The sequence below is a fragment of the Dermacentor andersoni genome, chromosome 10 (genome assembly GCF_023375885.2).
Source record: "Dermacentor andersoni chromosome 10, qqDerAnde1_hic_scaffold, whole genome shotgun sequence".
In the NCBI taxonomy this organism is placed as follows: domain Eukaryota; kingdom Metazoa; phylum Arthropoda; class Arachnida; order Ixodida; family Ixodidae; genus Dermacentor; species Dermacentor andersoni.
Genome location: NC_092823.1, coordinates 133,427,649 through 133,453,441, shown reverse-complemented (window position 1 = coordinate 133,453,441; position 25,793 = coordinate 133,427,649). Strand labels below are relative to the sequence as shown.

General features: G+C 44.0%; 2 protein-coding genes across 6 annotated transcripts; one reads left to right on the top strand and one right to left on the bottom strand.

The window, feature by feature from the left end:
* The first annotated feature begins 107 nt into the window (after positions 1-107).
* Positions 108-939, top strand: LOC126545115 (iron-sulfur cluster assembly 2 homolog, mitochondrial). Its single transcript, XM_050192841.3, has one exon. The coding sequence runs from the start codon at positions 379-381 to the stop codon at positions 811-813; it is 435 nt and encodes a 144-aa protein (XP_050048798.1). The 5' UTR covers positions 108-378; the 3' UTR covers positions 814-939.
* Positions 839-25,463, bottom strand: subdued (anoctamin 1). 5 transcript variants are annotated; one of them, XM_050192813.2, is made up of 14 exons: positions 25,212-25,463; positions 16,281-16,352; positions 14,371-14,621; positions 12,261-12,356; positions 10,550-10,705; positions 6,029-6,076; positions 5,393-5,463; positions 4,328-5,315; positions 2,979-3,015; positions 2,652-2,763; positions 2,087-2,585; positions 1,848-2,029; positions 1,682-1,787; positions 839-1,604 (listed from the first exon to the last, which is right to left on the bottom strand). In XM_050192813.2, exons 2-14 carry the CDS (start codon positions 16,315-16,317, stop codon positions 1,443-1,445), a joined length of 2,745 nt encoding a protein of 914 aa, XP_050048770.1. In that variant the 5' UTR covers positions 16,318-16,352; positions 25,212-25,463; the 3' UTR covers positions 839-1,442. The 5 variants fall into 5 exon arrangements, with proteins under 5 accessions (XP_050048770.1, XP_054934215.1, XP_054934216.1 ...); XM_055078240.2 differs by lacking the exon at positions 25,212-25,463 and adding an exon at positions 18,238-20,044; XM_055078241.2 differs by lacking the exon at positions 6,029-6,076.
* Positions 25,464-25,793: the final 330 nt, after the last annotated feature.

The following is a 25,793-nucleotide window of genomic DNA, read 5'->3' as shown; positions in this document are numbered from 1 at the left end:
TATCACGTCGCATTTTCGCTCTACCGCAAAATGGCTTTCACTGGCTTGAACTACGGCACTTCAGTCGTGATTAGCCGAGATGATGGTCGCGGTGTTTATTAGTCGCAAAGGATGAAGAGAGGTTCCGGTGACAACTACGCACTGAATGGTCATCGCGGTCGGTTTCGTGCATGTTTTCGTCTTCTCTAGCGCTTCAGCGAACTCTGCTCCGCGAGTGTTTCTGCAACGCCTGCGCGCCGACGACACGACTTGCTGGCCGTGTGCTCTCTCTCATCACGGTTGTTAAGCTCCACAGTTAACTCCAGCATGTCCTTAGCTGCCGCGCAGTCGAGTGGTGTGGAGGAGACTGCTGGTCTCGTTTGAAGGACTCGAGAGAACATGCTCACCCAGCGCCTTCGCTCGTGCCACAGTGCTGTGCTCTGGGCAGTGCGAGGCGCACGCAGCGAGCGAGCGGCATGCCGGCGCGGCGCCGCGTCGCAAGCAAGCGCCGAGGGCGCCCTGCAGCTGACCGACAGCTGTGTGGAGAAGCTGCGGCGCGTGGGAGTCGGCCGTGTGCTGCGCGTGTCCGTGGAAGGCGGTGGTTGCTCGGGCTTTCAGTACCGCTTCCAGCTCGAAGACCAGCCGGCGCCGGACGACGTGCTTTTCGAGCGAGACGGCGCTCGCGTGGTGGTGGACAGTGCCTCGCTGGACCTGCTGCGCGGCGCCACGCTCGACTACCACGAGGAGCTCATCAGGTCTGCCTTCCGCATCGTGGACAATCCGCAGGCGGAGCGGGGATGCTCCTGCGGCGCCTCCTTCACCATCAAGCTTTAGGCGTAGGAAGTGAGACACGGACGGCCCCGAGTGGCGACACACTTTTAATAGAAACTGTAGTGCTTAGGCCAAAAAGTGATGACACGCTGTTGTAACAAGCCGTACATAAAATTGTTTCACGTGCTGCGTTTGCTCACAGTCTATAACGCATTTGAGATTACGTGTAATCAGCGCTTGCGTGGCAGTTGGCACAACATATAAACTCTGCGTAAGTAAACAGCGTCTGTAACAATTAAGGTGAGCGAGAAAAGCACGACTATCGTTAACGCTTTAGCAGGCAACCTCAGTCACGAGGCGGGCTGGCGTTACCCTGAGTTTGAGAGCGATAAGCATAGCCTTCAAGCCGTGAAGCTGACTGTATGTGTATGGCATGCGCTGTTTTCTTGCTGGATATTACACACAGGATATTGCAGCAGGTACACAAAATGTTCACGAGACCAGACACTAAAATCACTGCACAAAGTGCTCTGGCAACACAAGCTTTGTCCATTAACATTTCCCATGGTTTTGATCACGAGCACCGATGCAATAAGGGCCTCGGTTTGCTTTCACAACACAAGCTGCAGACGATTGCACAAAGTGGAACAGGAACTTGGCAGGAATGGCAGAGCAGTGCCAGCAGTGAACATTCAGGCCACTGGTGGCAGGCTGTCCACGTGTCGTCGACGTAACTCCTGCAGGATTATGATCTCATTGGTGAGCCGGTTGTCCTCTCGAATCTTCTCCCGAATGGTCTTGGGAACGTCGGGTATAATCCAGCGAATTATAGTCATCAGGAATGCAATTACATTCTGCAAAACAGAGCATTAAATTATTCTCTACATCACAAGGTGGTAAAAGTGGTACCATGTTTCATCTTCCCACTCACCTCAAATAGTAGCACAAAGGCAAACTTCCAGACTAGGATCTCAAAGTACTGTGATGTTCGCTTGTACTGGTTCTCAACCCACGGTGGTGTGCGGTGGTCAGCATACCTGCATGCGCATTTTGTTCCATGGAAATGGGCCTCAGAGCATTGTTAACGTGCACCTCACCTGCAATATCGAGAGCCCAGCAGGCCCGATGTATTCCCATGTCGCACACCCTCGTCGTAATCTTGCACATCAAAGTAGGACAGGCTGAAGTCCACAAAGCCATCAAGGGTTCCTGTGGGTGACACCTTCCAGCGGTAGTAGAGGCGTGGCACCAGGTCCGATGTGAAGGCGATGAGGACCGCCTGCACAAATTCCTCAGCGTTAAAAGACTAAAAAGTACACAAGGAGCTGTCACTTACGTTAGTAAGCACAGCCAGTTTGCCCAAGGAGTCCATGATACGGTACCAGATACCGATGTCACGGACTCGCACAGCCACTGGCCGCCGATAAGAGCTGAGCAGCTTCAGTGCATCCAGTCGAATCTCGAGCACGTTGTTGAGCAGTGCAAAGAGAGGTGCCAGAGGAAAGGCAGCCACAAACAGTGTGACAAAGCCATACTGCAGGATCATCTCGAGGTACTCGTGGAAGAGGCCAGTAGAGCCCAAGTCTGGAAGTAAGTAGTCGCGCTCCCAGGGCTGCGTAGGTTGGTGCTCGTTGTTGCTGCTCCGCAGAAATGACCGATGGGACCACAGGCGCATGGCATAAGGCAGCGCCATCTCCGAGAGCGCGCTGAACGCCTGTTTTCCCACCATGATGATGGCCAGTTGGATGGACAGCTCTACAAAGCAACCCCCAAGGCCACACTCTTCCTGCTGGTAGTTCAGGAACGTGTTGTATTTACCGGGTCGACCAACAAACCTGCCAAGACAATACCCGGTCAGGTCAAAATGCATGCTGCCCGCCTCTTCATAGTTTTGCACTCACTTTCCCTTGAAGAAGGCAATGTAGAAGATGGATGAATAGCAGTTTACAAATTGCAGCAGGTACAGCTTCAAGGTCAGGCTGTCGTCGTACTCAGTCTGTGTTCTCGGCATCTCTGGGTAGAATGATGTGCATTTAAAACACAGTGGCCCTAAAGGCTGAAGCTTTTAGCTCTTATCAAGATGCTCACAGAAGCCGAGCTTGCTGTAATTACATGCTGTGATAAAATGGTATTTTCCCTTGCTACTTGGACCAGAACATGGCATTAGTGGTGAACCTGCACAAGACAAGTGCCTGTGCAGCAAATGGAGAGGGTAGAGGGGCACTCACCCATCTCGGTCAAGTAGACGGCCAGTCGAGTGTACAACTGCAATAAAAGCCCCACCATTAGTTTTCACATTCCTTTGCAAGGTTGTTGCAGAGCACACCTAAGCAATCTTCGGTACGTCAAATTGGTACATCAAAAGGAATGCTAGCGTCATTTTTGGCATCTGTGATAAGTTAGAAACCCATCAGGAAACACCTCTGAGCTAGACTAGTACTTCTGATTGTGTGCTGGAGATTATGCAGTGCAGCCAGGGTCCAAGAAGCTGATTTTGAGCGTGGAGTCCTGAACCTTTCTCTGTCCATTAAAAAAAATATTTTTTAAAAATTGAATAAAGCAAAAGAATGCTGCATGTCTCAGCCTCTTTTTGCATCAAAAACTGCTCAAGCCAGGCCCAACTAATTGGAAAGAAATATGGTAGGCGACCCTAATATTTGACTTAGGGGTCTCTTAGTGGCAATCGCACCTACGAGTTGGTGTTCTTTAGGTTAAGTGAGCGAACATCTTTCCGCTGGCACGATATGCGGGCAAGGGAGGGCGAGGAGGAAGCACAGCACGTGCCACCTAGCCCGCTGTAGCCCCCCTAGCGAGCGGCACACAAAACGCACCTTACGTGCCCTCTCCGATGCCGACGTCGGAGCACGTAACGAGCGTGCACGCGCAGCTGTTGTGAACGAGCAGGTGTATGCCGGGACAGGGGAAGCAAGAGAGGTGGGAGTGACATCACATCCACTCTGCTAGGCAGATATTCAGCCTATGCCAGGTAACTGTTTTCCATTAATTAGCCGGTTAAATATCATGCCACCTTGTGTGTGGCATCATAATTGATATCATTACTTCTGCTTTCTACTTCCGGGTTTCCAGGAATTTCACCGAAGTCATGCTCACATGGTGGGTCTCTCAAGTCTACAATTCTGTGATTTGGTGTGCGGTAATCAGTGATTTCTAATTGATTCTAATTATTCCAGACACTTCAGTAACTCAACTTGTAACTAAACTTATTCTCTGATATCATATCTATAATGAAACTTACTAATTTTGTACTGTACCATTTTTTTTTCGATTTATTTTGAATTTTGTCCCTAGTTGTCTTGGGAGATGAACCGAAAGTGCTAAGCAAGAAACGAGTGTCACTCAATGCTCGTGCCACTAAAAAAGGACAATTTTGGGGTGGTATGAGGGAAGTGGGTCTTCAGCACTTGGGGGCACATTGCCCACCATTAAATAGAATATACTGAGGCAGATGCCCCCAGTTCCAGAACCCTAGAGTGACTTGTAATGAGCGATATAGTCTGATTGCAAGTTACCTTCAACCTCACTGATAGGCGACAAAAAAAGATATATTGTTGCGCACCATGTTGAAGAGGAGGATGCACAGCAAGTTGAGCAGGGCTGCAGTGGTGGAAGTGATGAGTGGAATGAAGCTCGACATCTCCTCACTTTGCAGTGCGAGTGTAGCACGCACTGACATGCGGTACACAATGACACCCACAACGGCAGCCATGGCGAGCAGCACCAGCAACAGCACCACCGACACTGACAGCAGGCCAAAGGGCAAGCGTATACGCCAGAATGACAGGGACTCAACACCGCCTTTCTCCTGCTGCTCAATGAGCTCCACGTCACGTTTCTTAAGGTGCGACAAGCGTGCCAGGTATTCGGGCCTCGAGTTCTCCTCCAGGGTGTCAAAGCCAGACAAGTCCCACTGGTAAGTGATGCGTGCCGAGTAGCGCTTCCAGAGTTCGAGAAAGGCAGCGCCCCAGAGCGACATAAAGACTGAAAAGACGACCGTGGCACCATTGTCGGACAGGTAACCCAGTCGAGCTTGTGTGCAGCTGTCACGCAGACGCCAGTACTCGCAGCCATTGTCACACAACGGACACATCAGCAGGCGTGACTCTGAACCGGCGCACATCTCGTGTACAGGGCGATGTTTGCCCAATGTGGCGACACCGTACAGGAAGCAGCCAAGACCCAAGAGGGATGCCGGCAGAAGCATGGTAGTGTAGAAGCCCAGCCAGGCAAAGTAGAGGCCAATCTTAACACCGAAATAACGTCGCACATCATCCAGTGGTTGGTAGCAAAATAATGCCAGCACTGAGGCCCACTTGCGACGAAGTTGTGTGCGGGGTGCTGCTAATCCTTCACCGGAGGTGCGGTCGGGGCCACCTTCATGCAGTGGATAAGCAGCCAAGTAGACACCGTCGGCAAGCAGTCGGCCAATGCCAAAGTGGCGTCGCTGGGTGTCGCGCGAGAACGATTTGCGCTGAAGAATAAAGTGCACCACTTGCGCCCTCTGTGCTGCACTGAAAAAGTCCTCCTTCGGCTCGGGGATGTCGAACCTGCATAAGCAACGCCACCTCGTGCATGCCATCCCACAATTTTCAATGCGGCAGTTCGCCCAATGCATGCGACTTACAGGTACTCCTTGGACATAGAAAACGTAACAGCAAACTGCTTTTGACGCCGTCCCATTGAACGAACTTCCACCTGCAGATTTGCAAACACCACATGATTATGTTTAACTAATATGTGAACAGCAAAACTAAACGAATGAGGAAAACTAAAAAAACTATATCCAGACAAAGCTAGCCAGCTTCACTGGGCCCTAACCTTAGCTCATAAAGGCCTTCCAAAATGACTTAGAACAACAATGTTGCTTCGTAACCATGCTGTTTCCAAAAATCTGCAATTAATTCAAGCCAATGAAGTTTTCAGGTTAGTACTACACCATGCACATCTTAATGAGGTTCTTGCTACCACACCATTAATCTATTCAAAAGAGATACTATGAAAGAAGTGCACTACACAAAAATGAGAAAACCCTGCAAGAATGTCACATGTACTTGCAGCACAATAAGAAACAACAATCGCCATTTTTCTCAACATTTCGGCACAATGATAGTGCATCCCCACTTGGCAGAATCATACTACAGTGGTTTGATTTAACAGCATGTACATTCCATGCAGGGTCCTCGTGAAATGGCATTAGTGACCAGCACACAGGTAGACCAGCCCCGCATGCTAGTGCCAGGAAAGGCCAAAAGGTTCTTACAGGCTCACAGTCCAGCATAGCATTCTGCTCCTGCATCCTCAAGCTCCACTGCAAACCACAGACACAGGGAAGGTGTACACACAGCAAGCACCTAGTGGGACACAGGTTGGGCACACAGCCTATGGGCCAGCATGCCTGCACCTCAGTTTCACTCAGGCTCTCCCCATGGTGGCCTTACAAGCTCACAACATGGCAAGATGCAGCACACAGACAGGACAACAACATGAAATGACAGAACAAATAACAGGCTGTCATCCTACTAGCATACAACAAGAAACAACAGAATGCTGCTGTCCTGTTGGTGTACAACAAATGTATGATGGGTTGTCATCTTGGTGGTCCACAAAAGGAGTGACAGCAGACTGCCAGCCTGTTGGTGTATGACAACATGGAATGACAAAATTGAACGCCAAGCTGCTGTCCTGTTGGTGTGCTGTTTCTTATGAGTGCTACTCACCAAGTGGTACACGTTAAAGCTATACCACCCACCCAACTCTCCAACCATCCTTATGCATGCATTTTATGTTATATAAAGGTTTTATATGTTGGCATCAGGTTTTTCTTATGCTCTGAAGTCGTGATGCAGAATCATGCCTGAATCGTGACAAGTTTACCGACTACATAGTAGCATTGAATTTTATGATGTATTTGGATTCAGTTAATTCAGCTATGTACCAGCAGACAACATTTTGAATATAACAATTTCAAGGTAAAGAATGAGCATAGCAGACAAAAAAAAGACAGGACAGGCAGCCACAATGGTGGACCATCAGTGCAGTCAGCAGTTGTGAATCATTCTACAGTTCATCTCGTGTTTATTTTTTGTATCTTTGCCAATTTATATTCGCCATGAAGTATACATTACTAAACTGCCCAAGTTGCTGTCTTATTCCAGTTTAAAACCAGTGATAACTCAAATGTAAAGTTTTTACTCCTCCAACCGTATCCACAGAACCCAACACAAAGAATTCTGAACTGGTTCAGAACTCACATAGATAAGAAGGAGTCAATGACAAAACCCTATCAATTTTAGTTCAAATGGTTGCAACAGTTAGTACAACTACTGTGAAGATAAACAAGATTGCAATGCATGCGACTTGCACTTCAGTACAAGGTCTGCAAGAGAAAACTTGTGTAACTACTCACCATTTACCCTTATTCACATTTATTCTTTACGCTCTTAGGATGTACAAGATATCACAATAAAGAAACAACAAATGAGCACGCACAGAGAAATTGCAAGGCACAAGTTGAAATGTACACAGAAAGCAAACGTAGTGATACATAAGCAAGAGTGCCTAATACGTCTAAATAGAACGGCAAGCATTTTGTACAGACAGAAGCAAATCTGCATCCAGGACCGACATTACCAGCTTCAGAAAAGTCATCACACACCCCAACTGCTAGTGGCAGAAACAAATGAAATGAAATGTGTTTTAGCGTATTAAACATGCAGGGAACGCTACCAGCAATTCATCAAGATCACAATGACAAGGTTGACTGGCTTAATGAAGGCTTGCTAACTATAGCTTCAGGACCTGATTGTTTCACCGTTCAATACAAAACGATGGCAGACTTCCCTTGCCAAAGTAGGCAATGGGTGTTCTGTTACTTTTCAAGAGAGAAAGAGTGAGAGATAAACGGCATGGGAAAGGCAAGGAGGTTAACCGGATGACATTCTGGTTTGCGGCCCTGCACTGGGGGAAGGGTAAGGGGAAATGAAAGACGGAAAAAGCCAACTAATGGAAAGAAAACGTAGGGAAGGTCGTGAACGTCCATGAGAATTACAGTCTCTCCAATAGGCCACTCAGACCTAAAAATTTGAAGAGTGCCTTCACTGTCTTGTGGTGTGACAACCGTATAGGTCGGCGTTCCAGGACTGTCTGCTCCGTAAACAGCCAGTCGTCAAGACGTGCCAGCGCAGTTGCGAGTAGCTGCCTGTGTGCGCTGTATCGGGGACAACAACAAAGAATGTGTTCGATAGTTTCCTCATCGCCACAGTGGCGATGAGCAAACTATCGAACACATTTTTTGTCGCATTGCATTTCAAAAGTAGCATAGTCACTTATGCAGAGCTTCTATTACCAACTTATTATTATTATTGTTGCTGTTGTTAGTGAACCTTCTGTGATTTCGTAGGTATATGTGCATATTGCAATACACCTTTTACGGTAAAAGAAAACTTACCACATACCACTTTATACGAGTATACAGTTGAACCCACTTATAACAATACTGGTTTTAACAATATGTCGGTTATAACAATGAAAAGCTATTGCACCGTTAACTTTTGTATGTTTTCTATGGGGAAATAACCCATTTACTACAATGTCCCCATGCGGCATTATCGGTTATAACAATGAAGTCTGGCTGCTGGATGTCGATGCAGAAAGGTAATGTAATATGAAATCCTTAAAAGGAAAAAATAAAAAGTGAAATACGAGCCGCTGCATGATCGCCCGCCACCCCAACTGTGGCCGTGTGCTTCCCTACATGAGAGATGCACGCCAGCCTCACGCGCATCTCTCCTGTCACCCTTACACCCCTCCCAAGATGAATGGGCTGCACCCATAGCTCTGCGCCATGCCACCCTCTGAAATACCAATGAACCACAACAACTGCGCTGACAATGCTGCCGGCGCTGCTTCCAGATTGCTTGCTGGGCCCTCACAGTTGGTTCTTTATTCTATGGCCCTCATTCTGCACAATACCGCTAACGAATTAAATCGCTCGTGCTGGTTTTTGTTCATTGCATCAAAGTAGTTCCTGGCCACGTTCCTTCTCAGCCTCATTTGACTCGCCGCCGAAATGAAAGATGGCTGATCCGCCTGCTGATCATTGGCAATGCACGACGTTGCCGGTGAAAAAGAAGCGCACTGCTATAGCTTCGGAAAAGAAGTGCTTCTAACCAATGAGGTGATCGTCGTGAACATGATTGCACCGGATAGCGACAGTGACTGCCACAACGGAAGCGCTGGCGTGGTAGGGCAGGCTGCCTCAACCTTGTCCCTGCAGGAGGTCCTGCTGATTCAGTCCCTCATGGGCTTGTTTTCGCGAGGAACCATCCACTTCACTTTGTGGAGCACCTGGATACCTTGGAGAAGGATGTCGGCGAGCTTTGTGTAAAGCGAGCTAGACTGACGGATATGCAGTTTTTTCGTGCAAGCCAGTGGGAAGTGCATGGCAAGATGCTTATGGCGATCATGTCCCAGCATTTTTTTTATTTCTCAAGCCGATATGCTGCCACGGCAACCTTTCCGCATTTTTTAAAAGGCACCTTTTGGGGCCACCAAAGTGATGCCTCAGCAGAGCTCGTATGTCACTTGGCGCCCATGACCCCTCTTTGCAGTTGCTGTAGTAGTGCCATTCTTGAACGCCACCAGCCACAGCTTGTTAACAACACGTGATCGGAGCAGGAAGTAGAGTTAAACAGTCAAATGAGTCAACACAATCAGAAGCCGGTTCGAGGGAGGTGCTGGGGAGGAGAACTGTCCTCCCAGCCATTATAGTTTTCTCGGAACAGCTACACCATCCCCCATTTAGATTTTTTTTTTCATGCGACCCAGTTATAGAAATTATCGGTTATAACAATGGAATTATTGTGGCACTTGAATATTGTTATAAGTGGGTTTTCGGCTGTATAGTTTAAACGGACACAAAAATAAACACTAATAAAGCATTCTTTCAGCATTTCATTAATCTCATGGTAAGAGGCAGGCTGTTAAAGGGAAACTGAAGATCAAAGCTCCACTCTTAGCATTTCACACCAACACCCCGGCACCAGTACGTCAGTGTGACGCCACAAATTTCAAAGTACTTTCTTGTATTTTGGTAATTTTGTCTGAGTAAACCTCGAAACTTGCCAAGATCAGTCTTTGGCTCTTTTAGACCCAATGTAGTTCATCTTTACCAATCAAAAAAGTTAGCTAGGCCCAAGCAGACATCGTCAAAATCCAAGACATTTCCGCGAGCTGAAGCGGAAACTTCAAGGCGATGTCGCCAAATGTCTTTTGTTTTCATGTACTTTCTGCTTTAGTGAGCGCCTTTTCATGGTGAGAGTGGCTTTTTTTGCATTATAGATAGGTAGTCTACTCATACAGCTCGTTTTTTTTTGTCCCTTTAAGAAATTAGTATGAACAAACCAGTGGTGCTTACATTTTTAAAACCTAACTCACAGCAAGTTGATGTGCTAAAAATGGTGGAGCACTCCGTGGCATCTTTTTATAGGGCATAAAGTAAAGGACACAGGTACACCTTTTGGAATACAGGATAAACACAGTAGGCATGTCCATAGAGCTAGCTTACACCTAGTGGTAGTTCGACCACACAGCTTTTCTTTGAAAGCCTCCTATGGGTACAGTCTTGTCATAGGTTGAAGATGCTTACATGCTGCCAGTTCCAACACACAAGCCCCATCCAGCTGTGTGCCCCGAGGAAAAAGCTGAGATGCCGCCTCCACCAAGTGCACCAGGTAGTGAAGCTTACCGACAGAGCATCCCCAATCACAAGTCCTAGACTTACCGATGAGTCTTCGGAACAACACCCTGGCGATTGATTTTCTTGAGTAGCTCCACCCACCAGACCAATGAATCCCGGAACGCGATCATTTTTGGCAGAGCCCCATCTTCGGACTCTTGGATGTCTCACTGGCCTGCCAAGGCGATTTTGGTTCGGCAGCTAGCAGGTGGCAAAGAGACGCACGAAGGGCATGTCCACATTGAAGTGTGCACTAATGCGAATGTTTCAGGGTCGCTACTCGGTGTTAATGTGGCCTCAGTATTCTGAAGCATTTGTCTCCAGCAAATGTGCAAGGATCTAACTGTGTGATGCAATATTGTTCATACTGAATTACAGTTAGACCTCGATGTAACGAAGCCAATAAAATCAGCAATTTGTTTCGTTATACTGAAGTTTCGTTACATCGAAATTCAACCTTTTATGCAAACAAGTACAGTGGCCGATGAATATTTCTTGCACAGACGAGGCAGCAAAATTTTTCAAATTACCATGCAATTGCAAAAAGCAAATTTGAATGAGACTAAAGATCAGTTTGTTGTATTTGAGTCGGCGACAAACAGAGATACAGTTTCATGCTGTATCGCCAATATCTTCACACCGGTGATACGAAGCAAAGCCAGCCAAGCTTTCTCGTCCACCTTGCCCCCATGGCTGATAGTGTCACCTGCAGTGGGATGACGCTACCATAAAACGTGCGTATGCACTCAGCCACGCAGCTATGGTTGCACTAGAAAAGGAGACGCAGGTCAAGCTGCCTCCCACTTGCCTCCAAATGTTGCCACAGCATCCAGGAATCGTACCCACGACCTTGCGTAACATCATATGCAGAGAAAGCTATCTAGACTGTGCATGGGGGGTTGTTTACAGAATACCTCTGTCGTGTGCCACATGTTAGGGAGAACTGTGTGGCGCAGAGTGAGGGAGAACCGGGGGAGGGCATAGTGCGCCTCTCGCGCGTCCACGCCGGCTCTTGATGAGTCCGCAACGTGCAAACGCGACGACATGAGTATGCGGGAGGAAATGGGTGCATGTGCTCCCCTCAGTCTTAAGAACCACCTGCGGGAACACACAAACATCATTCACAATGGTAAAGGCAGCTTCTTTGCACAACATTGCCATTCATGCATGTGTTTACCCATGTTCAAGGGCTTCATAACATTGTGCAGACACAGGGATGACCGCACCTGCATTATCTTTGAAGGCGCGCAGGTGACACATGAGCACAACTTATGCATGAGCAAGCTGTCACTGTCCCTATTGGACAAGGAAATGAGCTTCCTAGGAAGTACCGGTGCGCATATAATGCAATAGCATTGTTTTTTAGCATTTTCTCACCATTGTGTTTCATACCTGTGATAAACAGACTTGGTTGCCTTTCATTTTTTTGCTAAACTACTTATTTCCGTGTTTTGCCACAATAAACCTCACTTGAAAGTAGCATCCATTTTTCTTTGCCTCATTGCCCAGTTGTTATTTTGCTTCGTGCTACTGCTCACCCCAGTAACAATGACGTATCAACTAGCCCAATCTGTGGACCTTTTTAACCTTGTGCTCACCAGAAAAACAGCACATCCACCCAATCACTATGGTGGCTCAGCTGTAAGCAGCATTGACACACTAAACAGAACAGCTAGCACATAAAGACTGGCAAGCACTGCCAAGTGTCCCTGCCAACTTTGCGCAGCATGGGACCACATAGACAAGACTGCTGTACCTCCTTGACAGGCATCTTCAGGCGCATTATCTCAGCAAAACAGCTCAGCACCTCCCAAGGTGCATGGATCTTCACAAAGCAAAGGCCACTCGGATTCTGGAAGACAATGTAGGCCATAATAGACTAATAAACAATTACAAGTCAAGGAAATGCAAGAACAGCAAACAAACTACAACTGCTTCATTGTGCTGAACATATTTTTTGCATGAGCAACAACAGCAACCTTGGTTCAAGTAATTAAAGACTTATTAAAGTAATTAAAGTTGGGACAAAAATGTGTAATGATTCACATGCACTACTGTTATGTGGTCTTTTGTCCTCTTTTTTTTTTTTGCCACCAGCATGCCTGGCCAGCTCACTCATGGGAGAGCACAATTACAGGAAACTTTTGCAGTATGCTTATTGACAAAATTTCCTAAATTTGTTCCTGGTACACACATAATTAGGTGCTCAAGCAAGTTTCTGTGAGGCTCAATTCTTTTTCAAGTTTGATTGCAGCTGCTTGCTTTTCGTCCATTTCATGGCTAGCAAGTCAAAACAAGGATCAGGCTGATCAGCATTTCCTGAACAGAAGGTTGCGGCTTCATGCAGCCGAGGCATTGCCTGGAGGAAATTAAACAGGGAAAAGGAATGATGCACTCGCACCACCTACTCCTCGTACTACTCCCGTTAGTACCTATTAACTACTCCAAATTACTAATGTGCTTGTAGTAGCAAACTTGGCTTTATATTCTATGCCGCTTTTCAAGTACAACGATTTTTTTTATCTCAAATTCACACTTCAAAATGTGAGGAGCTCAGCCACAACGTAGCTGAGTTTTGCGGAGAAGCCACACTCTTGACAGCAAGGTTTGCGAATAACAAGACTCGCTGTTCGTCTGAACAGAAATCCAGAGAAGAATGGGACTGAATTATGTATCTACAAGCTGGTCTATGAACTTTAGCTTAAGCAGGATTAACTAACGAGCCTCAGTGCATGCACATACAACTAGAGCCTGCATTAGGAAGCCTTCACATTACAATCATTATATTACTCTTCCCATTGTAATTTTATAAATCTTCCCTTGCACTGTACTTACAAAAATATGACAGTTGTTAATATAATTTAGACGTCAACCCACTCTATGTTTATACATTGAAGTTGAAAAGCTCTTGGAATGGCTAAATGAGAAGATAGGGGCACACGTTAAATGTTTACGTGAACAATTGAGAAAAAAGGTGTAGCCATTCCAAGAGCCTACGAAAAGCAAATAATAGCTGACAGCCAGACGGTCATTTTAGCCAAATGTCACTTCTACAAAACATTAGTAAAACATCATAAAATCATGACTTGAGTGTTTTATTTGGCTGCACTAAGTTTTTAAAAGTTGCCTATGGCAGAGAGCGCAATTCAATTATAACCCTTTAAATAAATTACTAGATGAGGCAGACATTTCCACTTGCAATCAATTGTGTAAATGACAGCTAATTAACAAAACTTTACTAATGTTTTACTAATTAACTTAGAGCACAAATTGCAATTATTGTAGCTAGTGAAATTACAAGGTATATTGACTTGAACAAATTCTGAGGATTGCACTGGTTTCCAAATGTGTGCTGTCAAATATGTGCTAAAATGCACAGTTGCTCCACTTACATCTTTAAGAAAATGCTGTTTTATGCACTGAAGTGCAAAAGTAACTAGACAGCCCGTGTATGTAGTTGCACACTTTGAAAAATATTATTTAATTTAAATTATTATCTCAAAACTGGTGTCATCCTGAGAATTCGTTACAAGTGGATACACCTTGCAAACTCAGTGGCTACAATTTGTGAATTGCAATAAAGCAATTAATTAAACAATTCATTTGTGTACTTATGTCAACTATTAAGTTAAGCATTCTGATTTTTCATAGAAGTAATGCTTGCCTCATCGAATAATTTAGTTCAAAAATTAGAATTGGGGTATCTGCCATAGGCGACTTTTTCAAATTTGGTGCAGCTAAAAAAAATCACCCAGTATATTTGTACAACAAGGAACCAAAGAATCCACAATTTCAGTTATTGTTCACATTGATGTGTCCCCTCACAGCCTCACTGAAATAAATTGACAAGGTTTGAGGACACCTGCCTGTGGGACATGCTCGAGCACCAGTCCTGCCTTGCTGAGCTCCTCCTCAAAGATGTCCCGGATGGCCTGGTGCTTGGCAGGTGAGTAGGCCAGTACAAAGTCCACCTTGCGCCTTGAGCCACTCAGGTAGACACACCCACTCTCGTCTACCAGGGCGGCACTGTCCCCGTTAGGTGACGGCTTCATGTCTCCCAGGGCCACCAGCACGCTTTCTTCGTCTAGTGCTCTCTCATAAGCGCTGGCGGCACGCTCTGAAAAACAGCACTCATCACTGTTTTGCACTGACATCAATCAGGGGCATGTTGACAAAGGGAGGCACACTGGGAGCAAGCCCCTGCCTTCCAGAAATTCCTATGTGCTGAGATACCTGGCACAAAACGACACGCAACAATGCCCCCCTCCCCCTACACCCTTGAAATTGGGTAATAAGTATAAATGCAGAAAAACAATGACAGAAGTAAAGGCTCCAGGATGAATCATACTGCGTGCTGCTGTGTGAAAATGCAGGATACATGGCGTTGAGGCAGCTGGTCTATGAAGGTGCGGGAACACCACCACAGACATGCAAAGCCATAATTTAAGGTGTAGCAGCACACAGTGAAGACAGTAAGAGAAATCTAGAAATAGTAGCACACTTTTTTAATACGTGATAATTATTTGGCGAGTACCCCATCAAAATCTAACGCGAAAAGTGTCACCCCCTTTATCTGCAAAATAAATGCATAACTGACAAAGTTAAGACATTCACTCGTTAAAATAGTGTAAATGTAGGTGATTGGTAGCTTTAGAATCGATAAGGAAGGAATGAAAAATGAAAAATATATACATAAAAGAGAAAAGAGACAAGTTCTCTTTATGCCCCCTGAAAGCTTACTTCCCCGCATTACTCGTGTGCATGCAACGAAGCCTAATTCGGGATTGCGGAGTATAAATAATGATAGAATAGCTGATCGGTAGACGTGATAATACTGTAATAGTAGATGACTGGTAGCCCTAAAAAAAGATGGGAAAGATGGGAAAAAATCGTTCCGTCACCGCACTCACGTCGTAACATAAATAAGGAAATAAAATGAATAAAAAGGAAATACTTTGTACCCGAACAAGCACAGAAGTGAAAGAAAGATGACGACGTAGATGAAGAACAAGCAGCTACGGTGACACAGAAACAGCAAGACATTTAGAGCGAAGGATATGCAGTTTCTCAAAAATAATACTGTAAAAAACGCAGCAATAAAAGAAGATTGTAATACTGTGATTGTATGGAATGGAATTGTGTTTATAACATTATGGTATGGTCTAAGCAGGATAAACATGATAAGCAACAAAAATGCTACAGAAATTCTAAGAATTGTCTACTAATGTGTAAGCATTCTTTGGAGCCAGAAAAGCGATGGGTAGAGATGCATAAGCTATGAAAAGCAAGCAAGCAAAAGTGAAGTAACAGCTGAGCCAAAAAATGCTTACACATTAATAGACAATTCTCAGAATTTCTGTAGCGTTTCCTTTATCTGTCATATCTTCAACATTTTTTTAGCTATGAATTATATTGTTCTAAATTGCCCTGTGTCAAATTCCCAATCGAAATTCAATGAAATGCATCACCGCAAGCTTGCATTAGCATGCCACGAAATTGCACCAACCTTGTTACAGCAACTGGTGCAGGATGAAGGGCAGGAAGATGGAAGCATTAGTGCAACTTGCAAGTGCAGAATGTGAAGCCACATTGTGTAGCACAAGAAAAAGAAGTGAGAATGAAAAGAGTCTATATACACGCACGGGTTTGAAGGACACAATACAGCGAACATGGGCAAGAGATATCATAAACAAAGTTGTAAGTGGACTATGATGAAGCAGCACACATGAAGTGCACAGTCGTGTAGTCGTAATCCACCAAAAAGAGCAAGGCTTACCAGCATTCAGCGCGTCCTGCCAGATGTTGGCAGCCATGATTCTATTCACTCTTGCCACAAAACCAGTGAGACCTGCAATACAAGTGAATATGTAATTACAAAACTGACGAGTCACACTTAACGCTTGAAAACAGTGTATAGCACCAATTTCAAGCATGCAGTCTCAATGGTCTCCCAGTGCAATCACTGTAGTGTTCGTCAAAGTCAGAATGTGCTAAAGAAAAGTCAATACTGTAGTGTGAAGCAAGCTGAGAGCAGCTAACCTTGCATATAGATAGAGTGGCTAAAACCAATGTGACGTTTTAGCATTCCATATTTCAAGGTAATTGTAATTGATAGATTCGACAAACACAGTGACTCATGACCATTGACAGTGAATGTATAAAGTTGCCATTAAAGTGATGGCAACCGATGACTAAGAAGTCTAAGGAACATAAATGTAAATGCTGCTTTGCTAAAGTAAGGAGACATTCTCATTTGCAAAGCCGGATAGAGGCTTATAGTAGAAGAGTCTAATATGGAACACATGCTGTCCACTTGCATTGCGGCCATGCATTCAAAGCAAGACTGTTATTATTGATTGGCCATTAATAGCACTAAAATTTTGCATCTAATTAGTTAATTTGCTCATTTATTCCTGCATTACATTTAAACATTTGGTAAACAGAGGATCATGATATTTCATCCTGTCCTTGTCATTACTTGCAACTGAATAACAGCAGAGAAAGGGTTTGTACAGAAGATTCGACTCAAAATTCAAGGAGTGGAAACAAACTTTATTCTACACATACACTACATATTCCTCATACACTACACATGAGGGTTAGTAGTGTCCAGCTTCAGCCAAAGATATCCTCATCCCAATAAAGCCAAATGGCTGAAACTTACTTCCTCCAAGCATTTCCGTAGCCCAGGGCTCAAAAACGGAGCCATGATGGCTGCAGTGTAAACCAGCTAGCAATACAACAAAAATCATGATACAGCTCGATCGGTTGATCTGGCTTCATCTAGTCCCACGACGACGATGGTGATTTAAACAAACCTGTCATCGGCAGCTATAAACATGCTACACTGCAATCATTCAGTGAAACTCTCAAAAGAGAACATATATGATAATTTCTCGATAGACAGTCTCCATGACATAGCACCGATGCGGAGTATATTACTTTAATATTCAGATGTTGTTGCCAACATGCAGTTTTCAAAAAATTCATGGAGGTTCATGAACCCTTAGATAATATTGTAAGTGAACTTCTCCGTTTGGCACAGCCACAATTGTCATCAAAGACGCCAGAGAAACAACAAACTCCCAAGGTACTTCAAAAGCCTCACTACCTTCACTAAAATGCTGCTTCGTAGCATCAAACACCTCTACTAATTCTTGCACAGAGTGAGTATGAAAAATTAAATTAGTCCTCAGTATATTAAACACATGCAGGAGCAACTCCTCAACGAGTTGACATATAAGTCGAAGTGCGAATGCTTCTCAATTTTTTAGTAAACACACTCAAGAATAGTGCAAGATTTTAGTGCCTTGGCATACACTGACAAATCAGAACCTTGTTAATGCTTATTCTTTTGAAATGGTATGCTCCATTAATGAATGTTTTCAAAGAATAAATAATAGCAACATAAAAGCATCACTATAGTTACAATCTTAGAAAGGTACACCCCTGAGCAAAAGTATACGGACCAGGGATTGCTCGATGAAGCCGATTTTTTTATCTGCCTGTGAATGCAACTTGAAATTGAGCACTGCAGTCCAAACGTGGCATTGTGAACTTTCCAGTGTATTTGACAATTTCAGTTTATGCATGTTAGTTACAAAGAAATTTAGTTGTTTCGGCGACCCTGTGGTCCGTATACATTTGCTTACGGGTGTACCTGGATGCAGCATGCTGCTCATGCCAGCTGAATATTTGCAGCACAAGATTCTAAACATGAAAATGATACTTACAGGACTTACATTGCCTCCATTGTGAGCATTAAAGAATGCAGCATGAGGCACTGTCAGTTCTACAGCACTAAAGAAACTATGTGCAAACATCAATGTTCCATTTGAACGGTGGTGCAAAACACTAACACAACACAGAGCAGGGGGACTACGAAATACGATGCTGAACGTGAAACTAATTTTTAGTGGAAGCACATGAAAGAACACAAAGCGTTAAAAATTATGCATGAGTAAAGATATGACAGAGAATTTAAAGATGAGACATGGTTTTGAATTTCTTGCTTTATTTACGTCTTTTATTTTGTTTGTCTGTCATACCTTTTTGTGTGCATGATTTTTAACCTGTTCTGTATATACAGTAGCCTTCTGTCAGTTCGACACCAGTTACTTCGATCCCGACCAAAGGTCCCGGCCGGCACCCATACATATCTATGGGCCCAAACCTCCGTTATTTCGATCTCAAACACCACGAGGGAGCAATGGGAGGCGTTCCGGGCAATATCATTTAAGTAATGGGAGGCACTGCTGTCCACTAGCTCGGCCCTCGACGACCAGCTCAAACTGATAAAGAGAGCTGAGAAGATGGCAAGAGCCAGCGGAGCCCTGGACTAAGGGGGCCCGACCATTAGCGTTTTTTCTGATTATTCTTTTAATAAAGTTTATCTATCTATCTCAAATCGATCTCAAAATTGACCTTCTCCGGATAATTCTAATTTAACTGGTCAGCTTTGCCGCAGTGTAGCCATGTAATGCAGTGAGGCATGCGCAATTTATTGCAGCATACCAAGAATGGACAGGGGCCACTGTCACGGGACATAGTACACGTTCCTTAATTATACAGGAGCGCACACCACGTATACGGTCACAGCACGAGCACCCTGACGCTTCATAAGCATACTGGCAGCCATTGTTTCTGGCACGACGTGGTTTCTGGGGCTGCTGCGGCGATTTGTGCCCTCGTTTCACCCGTCAATAAGTGTCTCGTCTACGAGACGTTTGGCGGGGCCCTTGTACGCATTCCTTAATTATCCGCACGCGCTGTGCATGGAGAAGAGGAGAAAGACCATCTGTGTTTTGGGAAAGCTAGCAAGAAAGAAGGTGCAAGATTAAAAAACTTCAAAAGTCGAGGAGACGCCTAACAAAAGAGAGGGGGTCTACCTAGAACTCCAAAGGCCTTCCAGTAAACTTATTAGGCGCCTCGGTGCTCACACTGTGACGGGAAACGGTGCATGTGCGTGAGCAAATTAAGGAACAAGTGCTATGTCGCGTAAGAGTGGGACCTTTTCCCACTTGCTATGGCTCGTCGCATAACAGGTATGTATAGCCGCGAGCCTTTCAAGACATAAGCTGCCAAGTGAATCGACAGCTTCTTTCGGCGGTTTTTCTGCCTTTTGTTTGATTCGACCCGCAGCATAAGTCGACCAGTTTCATCGGTCTCGTCAGGTTCAAATTCATGGAAGTAGACTACATATCCTGCACCATAGTCCATCAAAAGTAGAGGAACTGATGAAAATAATAATGTTCAAGATATCTCGCATACATCTTGAGACACTTCGGACTGGACATTTGCTCCAAATTTGAATATGATGTATGCAAAGTATTTTAGTGAAAGGAGTGCTTTTCAGTGGTGCCATTATGTCACTTTGCAGGTTCATTTCTTTCATTGTTTCTGACCATGTTTTGCATCGGGCATGTTCTTCAAATGGCTGATTTGGCGTTTTCCAAGCATGATGGACTTGTAATACTATATGATGTTCCCATGCCTAACATTTCCCGTAGAGAGTTCACAAACGGAGTCCACATTTTGGAAATGTGACATAACCAACCAAAGAATTAGAAATTACTAATCCATTCTTCTGCAGTGTACTTTTAATTATTCTGAAGATACAAGAAATTAGGTGAAATTAAATTTTCAATGTACGTAATTAAATGGTACTTGAAGGGAATATTGTTTCATGTTCTTCCAATAAAGATTAGTTGCAAGTTCAGCAACGTGTTTCGTGTTCGCTCTTCTCTGTGCCGTATCTGTGTTTTGCACTGCTGTTTCAAATATGCATTCTATCCAACTAGCCAAAGTGTTGGTCTTATTACAAAAGTGTTAAGTGGTATCATGTCAGGAACACTGGACTAATCTAGACCGCGGGTCAAGGTAAGCAAAAGCACCAACTACCCTCGGACAATGCTAACAATGATGTGTCAGTACGCTGGAGCTTCACGGTGCACTGTATAGGCGGCAAAAAGTTTACCATGCACATCACACTGCACGTGTAAAGTTTTACATCTGCAGGTTGTTCCGCAATGCAAGAGCACCAAACTCATTCAAGCACCCAATATGGTGACCGTGACTTCTTCCAGTCATGCATAATTAGCAAAGAATTCATTGCAATGATCATACAAGCACCAGAGGCATTTCAGGAATGTCCACAGGGTACACATCTCTTCCATATTGTCACGCCTGCCCCGATATCTGTGTTATTATGCAGCCAAGAATGCAAGGCAGAGTGCAAGTTAAAAGAGAACATAAAATATAGTGAAATAACCACAGAATGCTAGGTCCACTGCATTTCTGCGCAGTTTAAATACCCAGTACACTGTTGCACAACAATTTGTCATCAAGTTTTAAAGATTACTTCGAACATTGATGAACTCTCAATAAGGCAAATAAGTTCTGCAGAAGCCCACAAGGTGGAGGAAAGTTCATCAGAAGGAAAAATTGTCATCCAGCCGAGTGTAGCATGAAGCTGCGAATTAAGGAAATGTCTACGGGTTTCTCAGAAAGAAATCTTTGCAGTTGAAGAAAAATTCGTTCTGGTCCGGTATGTCCTTCATAAACTCATAATTCAGATGACTGAGAAACTATGCCAGCGCCCCTAGAACAACATTCACGAGAAACTACCATCAGCTAAAATTTCCTCCCCCCCCCATCACACATACTGATATGTTTGAACATTAGCTTTTTTTTTTTTTCTGTATCTTTGCAGTGAGAAGTGCAGAGCAGTGCAGTGCAATGTCGCACAGATGTGTATGAAACTTCATTCTTTCCAGTGACGATCACTGATTGGAACAGGCTGCCAGCTGGCGTCACTGAGTGCCCCACAGAAGATTGATTCCATATTTTTTTATGAGACATATGCTGTGGCATGCAGCCGTCCTTTCATTTTGCATGTCTTTCATTTCTTTTTGTGCGTTACATTTGTGGCACGTCGTTGCCCTCCTTTATTTGTGTGCATATGTTCCGTTATTATTTTTGTGTCACGTTTTGCTTCGTATTTATGTTGTATTTTTTGCTTTCCTTTTTGTCCTAACAAGGAAATGCTATTTGTCATCACCCCCTGCAATAATACCTTTGACTGCTGCAGAACTCTGTAATGAATAATAATAAATAAATAAACTTGCTGCTTAAGCATGCCTATGACCTTTCATAAAAAGAAGCTTAGTCTTGTATGTTGTGAGCCCTTGAATGCTCGACTTTTGCTTGTTGCATGCCCTGTTCTTGTACTTTGTTCTTGCACATTTTCATGTATTCATTTTTCGTGCACTAAGTACTGTAAGACACAGTGGGGATGAAACGAATGAAAATATGAAGTGGTCACAAGGTGACACAGGGGAATGCTCCCCTGTGTCACCTCGTGTCCGCTTCGTATCAAGTATCCGTTCCGTCCCCACTGCTTCTAACAGTACTTAGCGCAAGAAAAATGAATGCATACCAACTAGCCCAATTCACAGCTCTTCTACACATGTATTCGTCCCTCTCCTGTCAGATGCAGCACAGCCTCCAACTGTGCAGAGATGTGTGACCCACATTTCCTCCAGTATCCTAGTACAAATGTGCAAGGAAAAACACAAAAATATGAAAGACAATACCATTACAACACCTTTCAAACAGAAGTGCACAATGTAGGCCATTGCAGAGATAATGATGCTACTGAGAGGCATAGTCCAAATGAAAAATACGAATCCCTATGGCTTACAGCCGACATCAAAATGCGCTGCAGAGGAGCAAAAGTTTAGACAGAATTACGGCCCTACTACAGTGATCAGTTTACTTGTTATAGGAACAGATGTCTATGTAAATGAAACATGGGCTAAATCAAATATGTTGAATGAAAAACATGTCAGTCAAACTAGCCAAGAAATATGCAGACTTTCCTGGTGAAAATTCCTTGTATCTAAATTACTGATGCCGTTGGTGCACTTGCACCTGAATCCACACTACAGAGGTAAACAGAGAGTAAAGATCTGACACTACTATTTTGTATTAGTCATTTTTTAGCTGAATCTACCTCATTCTCATAATCTGATGCACTGAGTGCATGATTCTGTTAATGATGTTACCAAGAACTCACATGAGCTAGTGACAAACCGTGAAATAGATTGATTTGGAAGAAAATGTGAAGTGTGACTGTTCTGCCAGTCAAGCATCACACTAAATACCGAATCATGATCGCCATTCTGGTGACAAGGTGGAATTTTTGGGTGAAATAAAGCAGGCAACCATGCACCAATAAATAATTAATTTAACACAAGGCAATTGCTCAAAACAAACAAAACAAAAGTTATTTTCCCTTATCACTTCCTTGGCTTCTGTATCCGCTTTTCATGATAAGTACTTGACTAAATATCAAGCCCCTCAGTTCCTTGATTCTTTTTGCGCATAACTAGAAACATAATTTTATTATATTTATATTACTTTTTATTTCTATGTGCAAATACATTATGTTTGCATTGTCTCATTTACAGTCATACAGTTTTTTGCTTTTAAAGGATATATAGAATGAATACCATACAGTAAAAGGCTGTATGCAGACAAGTTTGAATGTGAGAATTGTATGGATAATGTAACTAACAAGCACTAGTCTGTACTCACCACAAAAAATTGAACTGGAAGCATCTTAATTTTATGATACTGTGCCATCATCCCTTTGCGTTTTTTCTTTCCACACTTCATGGACCTTCTTACAAATAAAGACAATTTTCGGCTGGACGAAACAGTACAAGCACAGTTAAAATGAGGCCTTTTTTAGGTGCCATTGTCTGAACTCGTCAGATTTCACTTAGACACAAAAGACGTCTGTACTGATAAAGGTAGGAGTCTTCAGAGCGCATAGCATGAACTAAGAAGAATGACTGCAAGATAGCATAGCATTTGGTATGTGTAAATGCTACATTGTAAGTATGTAACAGTAGCATGCTTTCTTTTCTTACGCAATAGATGGGGTGCACAACATTCCCTAAAAGAACAGGTGTTGTAATGTGCTAATTTAACACAGAAGAAAATTTGGACAAAATGAAGTACGGATAGGAGCTAGAATATGCTGTACTGAGAATAACGAAAAAAATTAACTTTAGAAGAAACTAAGAACTGCCCAATGAGCGATGGAATGGAATATGACAGGAAGATGAAAGTCTCAATCAGAGATGAAATGAACATATCTGAAATTCTAGTCAAGATTAAAAGAAACAAGTGCAGCTGGGCAGGTCGCGTAATGCACCAATTAGAATAATAGAATGGACAGGAAAGGAAACACAGTTAAGGATGACAGAGGATTAGGTGATGTGCCGAGATTATGAAATTTGGGCCTTTGCCCTGCAGTAGTCATGAAATAGGCTGATGATGAATATGCTGTCCTGCTAACTGATGCACCAACTGTTTAGTTGGTAGAGTAGAGCCTGTTCCTCAGCATCCCATTCAGCACTTTATTTTGCCTGTTCATTCTCAATCCACGTAAGGAATTCTGTTTATCCCATCCCTATGCTTTCACTTTTTCCCTCGATTTCTTGTACAATAAACAAAATGACCAAATTTTTCAAGCTGCATCCATGCCAACTGGCTGCAGTCGACACTCCATGAACATTTTGCTAAATGGTAATGCTGTAGCTTTATGTTATTTGCAAAATTCATTTCCTATAGAGCTATATGACATTCGTCTGCACTTGCATTTGTTTGTGATATAACAGCAAACTTACAAGTGTGACATCAATTGATTTTCTAACATAATGTTATCATGGCTGTACAGACAAATAACTTATAACCATACTTGCACCGCATGATGTTAACACAACCCTAGTGATTCATTATTTTATTTGCTCATGTAAACTAGACATGGCCAAACAGGAAGTGGTCTATGCTGCATCAGCTAGGTTTGTCCTGCATAAAATGTTTAAGTGTCGGGCGTAGCACTTCAATAGGGCCAAACAAGTCAATGAGCTCACAGGGTGATATACACTTGAAGCGATCAACAGTGAACAGCTATAAGGAAAATTTCCTCAGCTTATAGCCACAGTTGTGACAATGGGAGATTGGTTTTTGTTACTACCGATACCATTTTATCACATACGCAAGATAATCTACATTATGACATTATTATGACATTACGCTCTACATTTACCCCACAGCGCCAATATTTAAAGACTCACTCACACGTCCGCTAAGCAGCAACTCCAGAGATATGAAAGGCGTCAATAGCCGGCATTTTCCATCAAATCAAAGCGGAGTTTACGTTTCTGTGTGACAGGCTGACAGGCAAACATCCACTAGCGTACAGGCATTGCGCTTCAACAGACGCGCCAGCTTGTTCAGCACTGTTTACAATATCCGTCTGTTCACTGTAAACAGCGGACGGCCGCGCCTACACACAGCCCTGCATGTCAGAAACCAGAATTTTTGTGCACCTTACGCAGCTTTTCACTACAAAGGACTGCGCTAAAAAGCTTTTCGCTGTAGTCGTTACAACAGTAAGCGTTTCTGCCACCCCGGCCGCTTATTCATGCTAACAAAAGCAGAGATCGGAAGCAGTTTCACAATCGGTGCAATAGGCACGCCCCTATGCATATCCTAAAGCAGCACTGCATCGCTTGTTTACATTCAACACTACCTTATTAAGAAGTGCACCACCGGAGTACAATAGGACGCGTTATAAACGCTTGGAAAAACACCGCGCGGTCATTCTCTATCGCAAAGAAGATCGCGTACTTACCCGATCGGAGAATGGTTCGTCGTCGCCGCCGTAGCAAGGCCGACCAGCGTTAAGTACGATTCAGCAATGCCCGAAAGAGTAAAAATTGTCATACCCAAAACGAACTTAGCCAAGCGGCCGAGCATAGACAAAGCGGAAAGCTACGCATTGTTAAGCAAGCTAGCTGGGGCCAATTCCTCGAGGCGCTCTTACGCATATGTAAGCAGCGCTCGCAACATGGACGCGGCCATATTGCCCTGGCGATAGTGATTGAAGGAACGATACGTGAAGAGCTCCGTCACCGTCCGAAAAATGAGTCATACGCATTGGTCCGGTGTCACACGGCGCACTTTTGATCGCAATGAAGCCCCGTCCGCATCGAAACTCTCTACCGTGATTGGCTCCCTCGCGCAGCTTGCGCAGAGGAGCCAATCACGACCGAGAAATTCGATCCGGATCGGGCTTGATCGCGATCGAAAGTGCGCTATGTGACACCAGTATTAATCGCAGGCGCGCACTTCATATATCTGCAGTTCGATGACCGCAGATGAAAGATTGTAATGTGTTCAGCACAATGCTTTCAGTAGAAATGAATCTACTCAA

Coding starts and splice junctions, on each gene's coding strand:
- LOC126545115 (XM_050192841.3), top strand. CDS start 379: ATGCTCACCCAGCGCCTTCGCTCGTGCCACAGTGCTGTGCTCTGGGCA.
- subdued (XM_050192813.2), bottom strand. CDS start 16,317: ATGGCTGCCAACATCTGGCAGGACGCGCTGAATGCTG. Junction 10,706..12,260: donor TGAAGATGCCTGTCAAGGAG/GTACAGCAGTCT, acceptor GCCACCTGCTAG/CTGCCGAACCAAAATCGCCT. Junction 2,586..2,651: donor ATTGCCTTCTTCAAGGGAAA/GTGAGTGCAAAA, acceptor TTGTCTTGGCAG/GTTTGTTGGTCGACCCGGTA.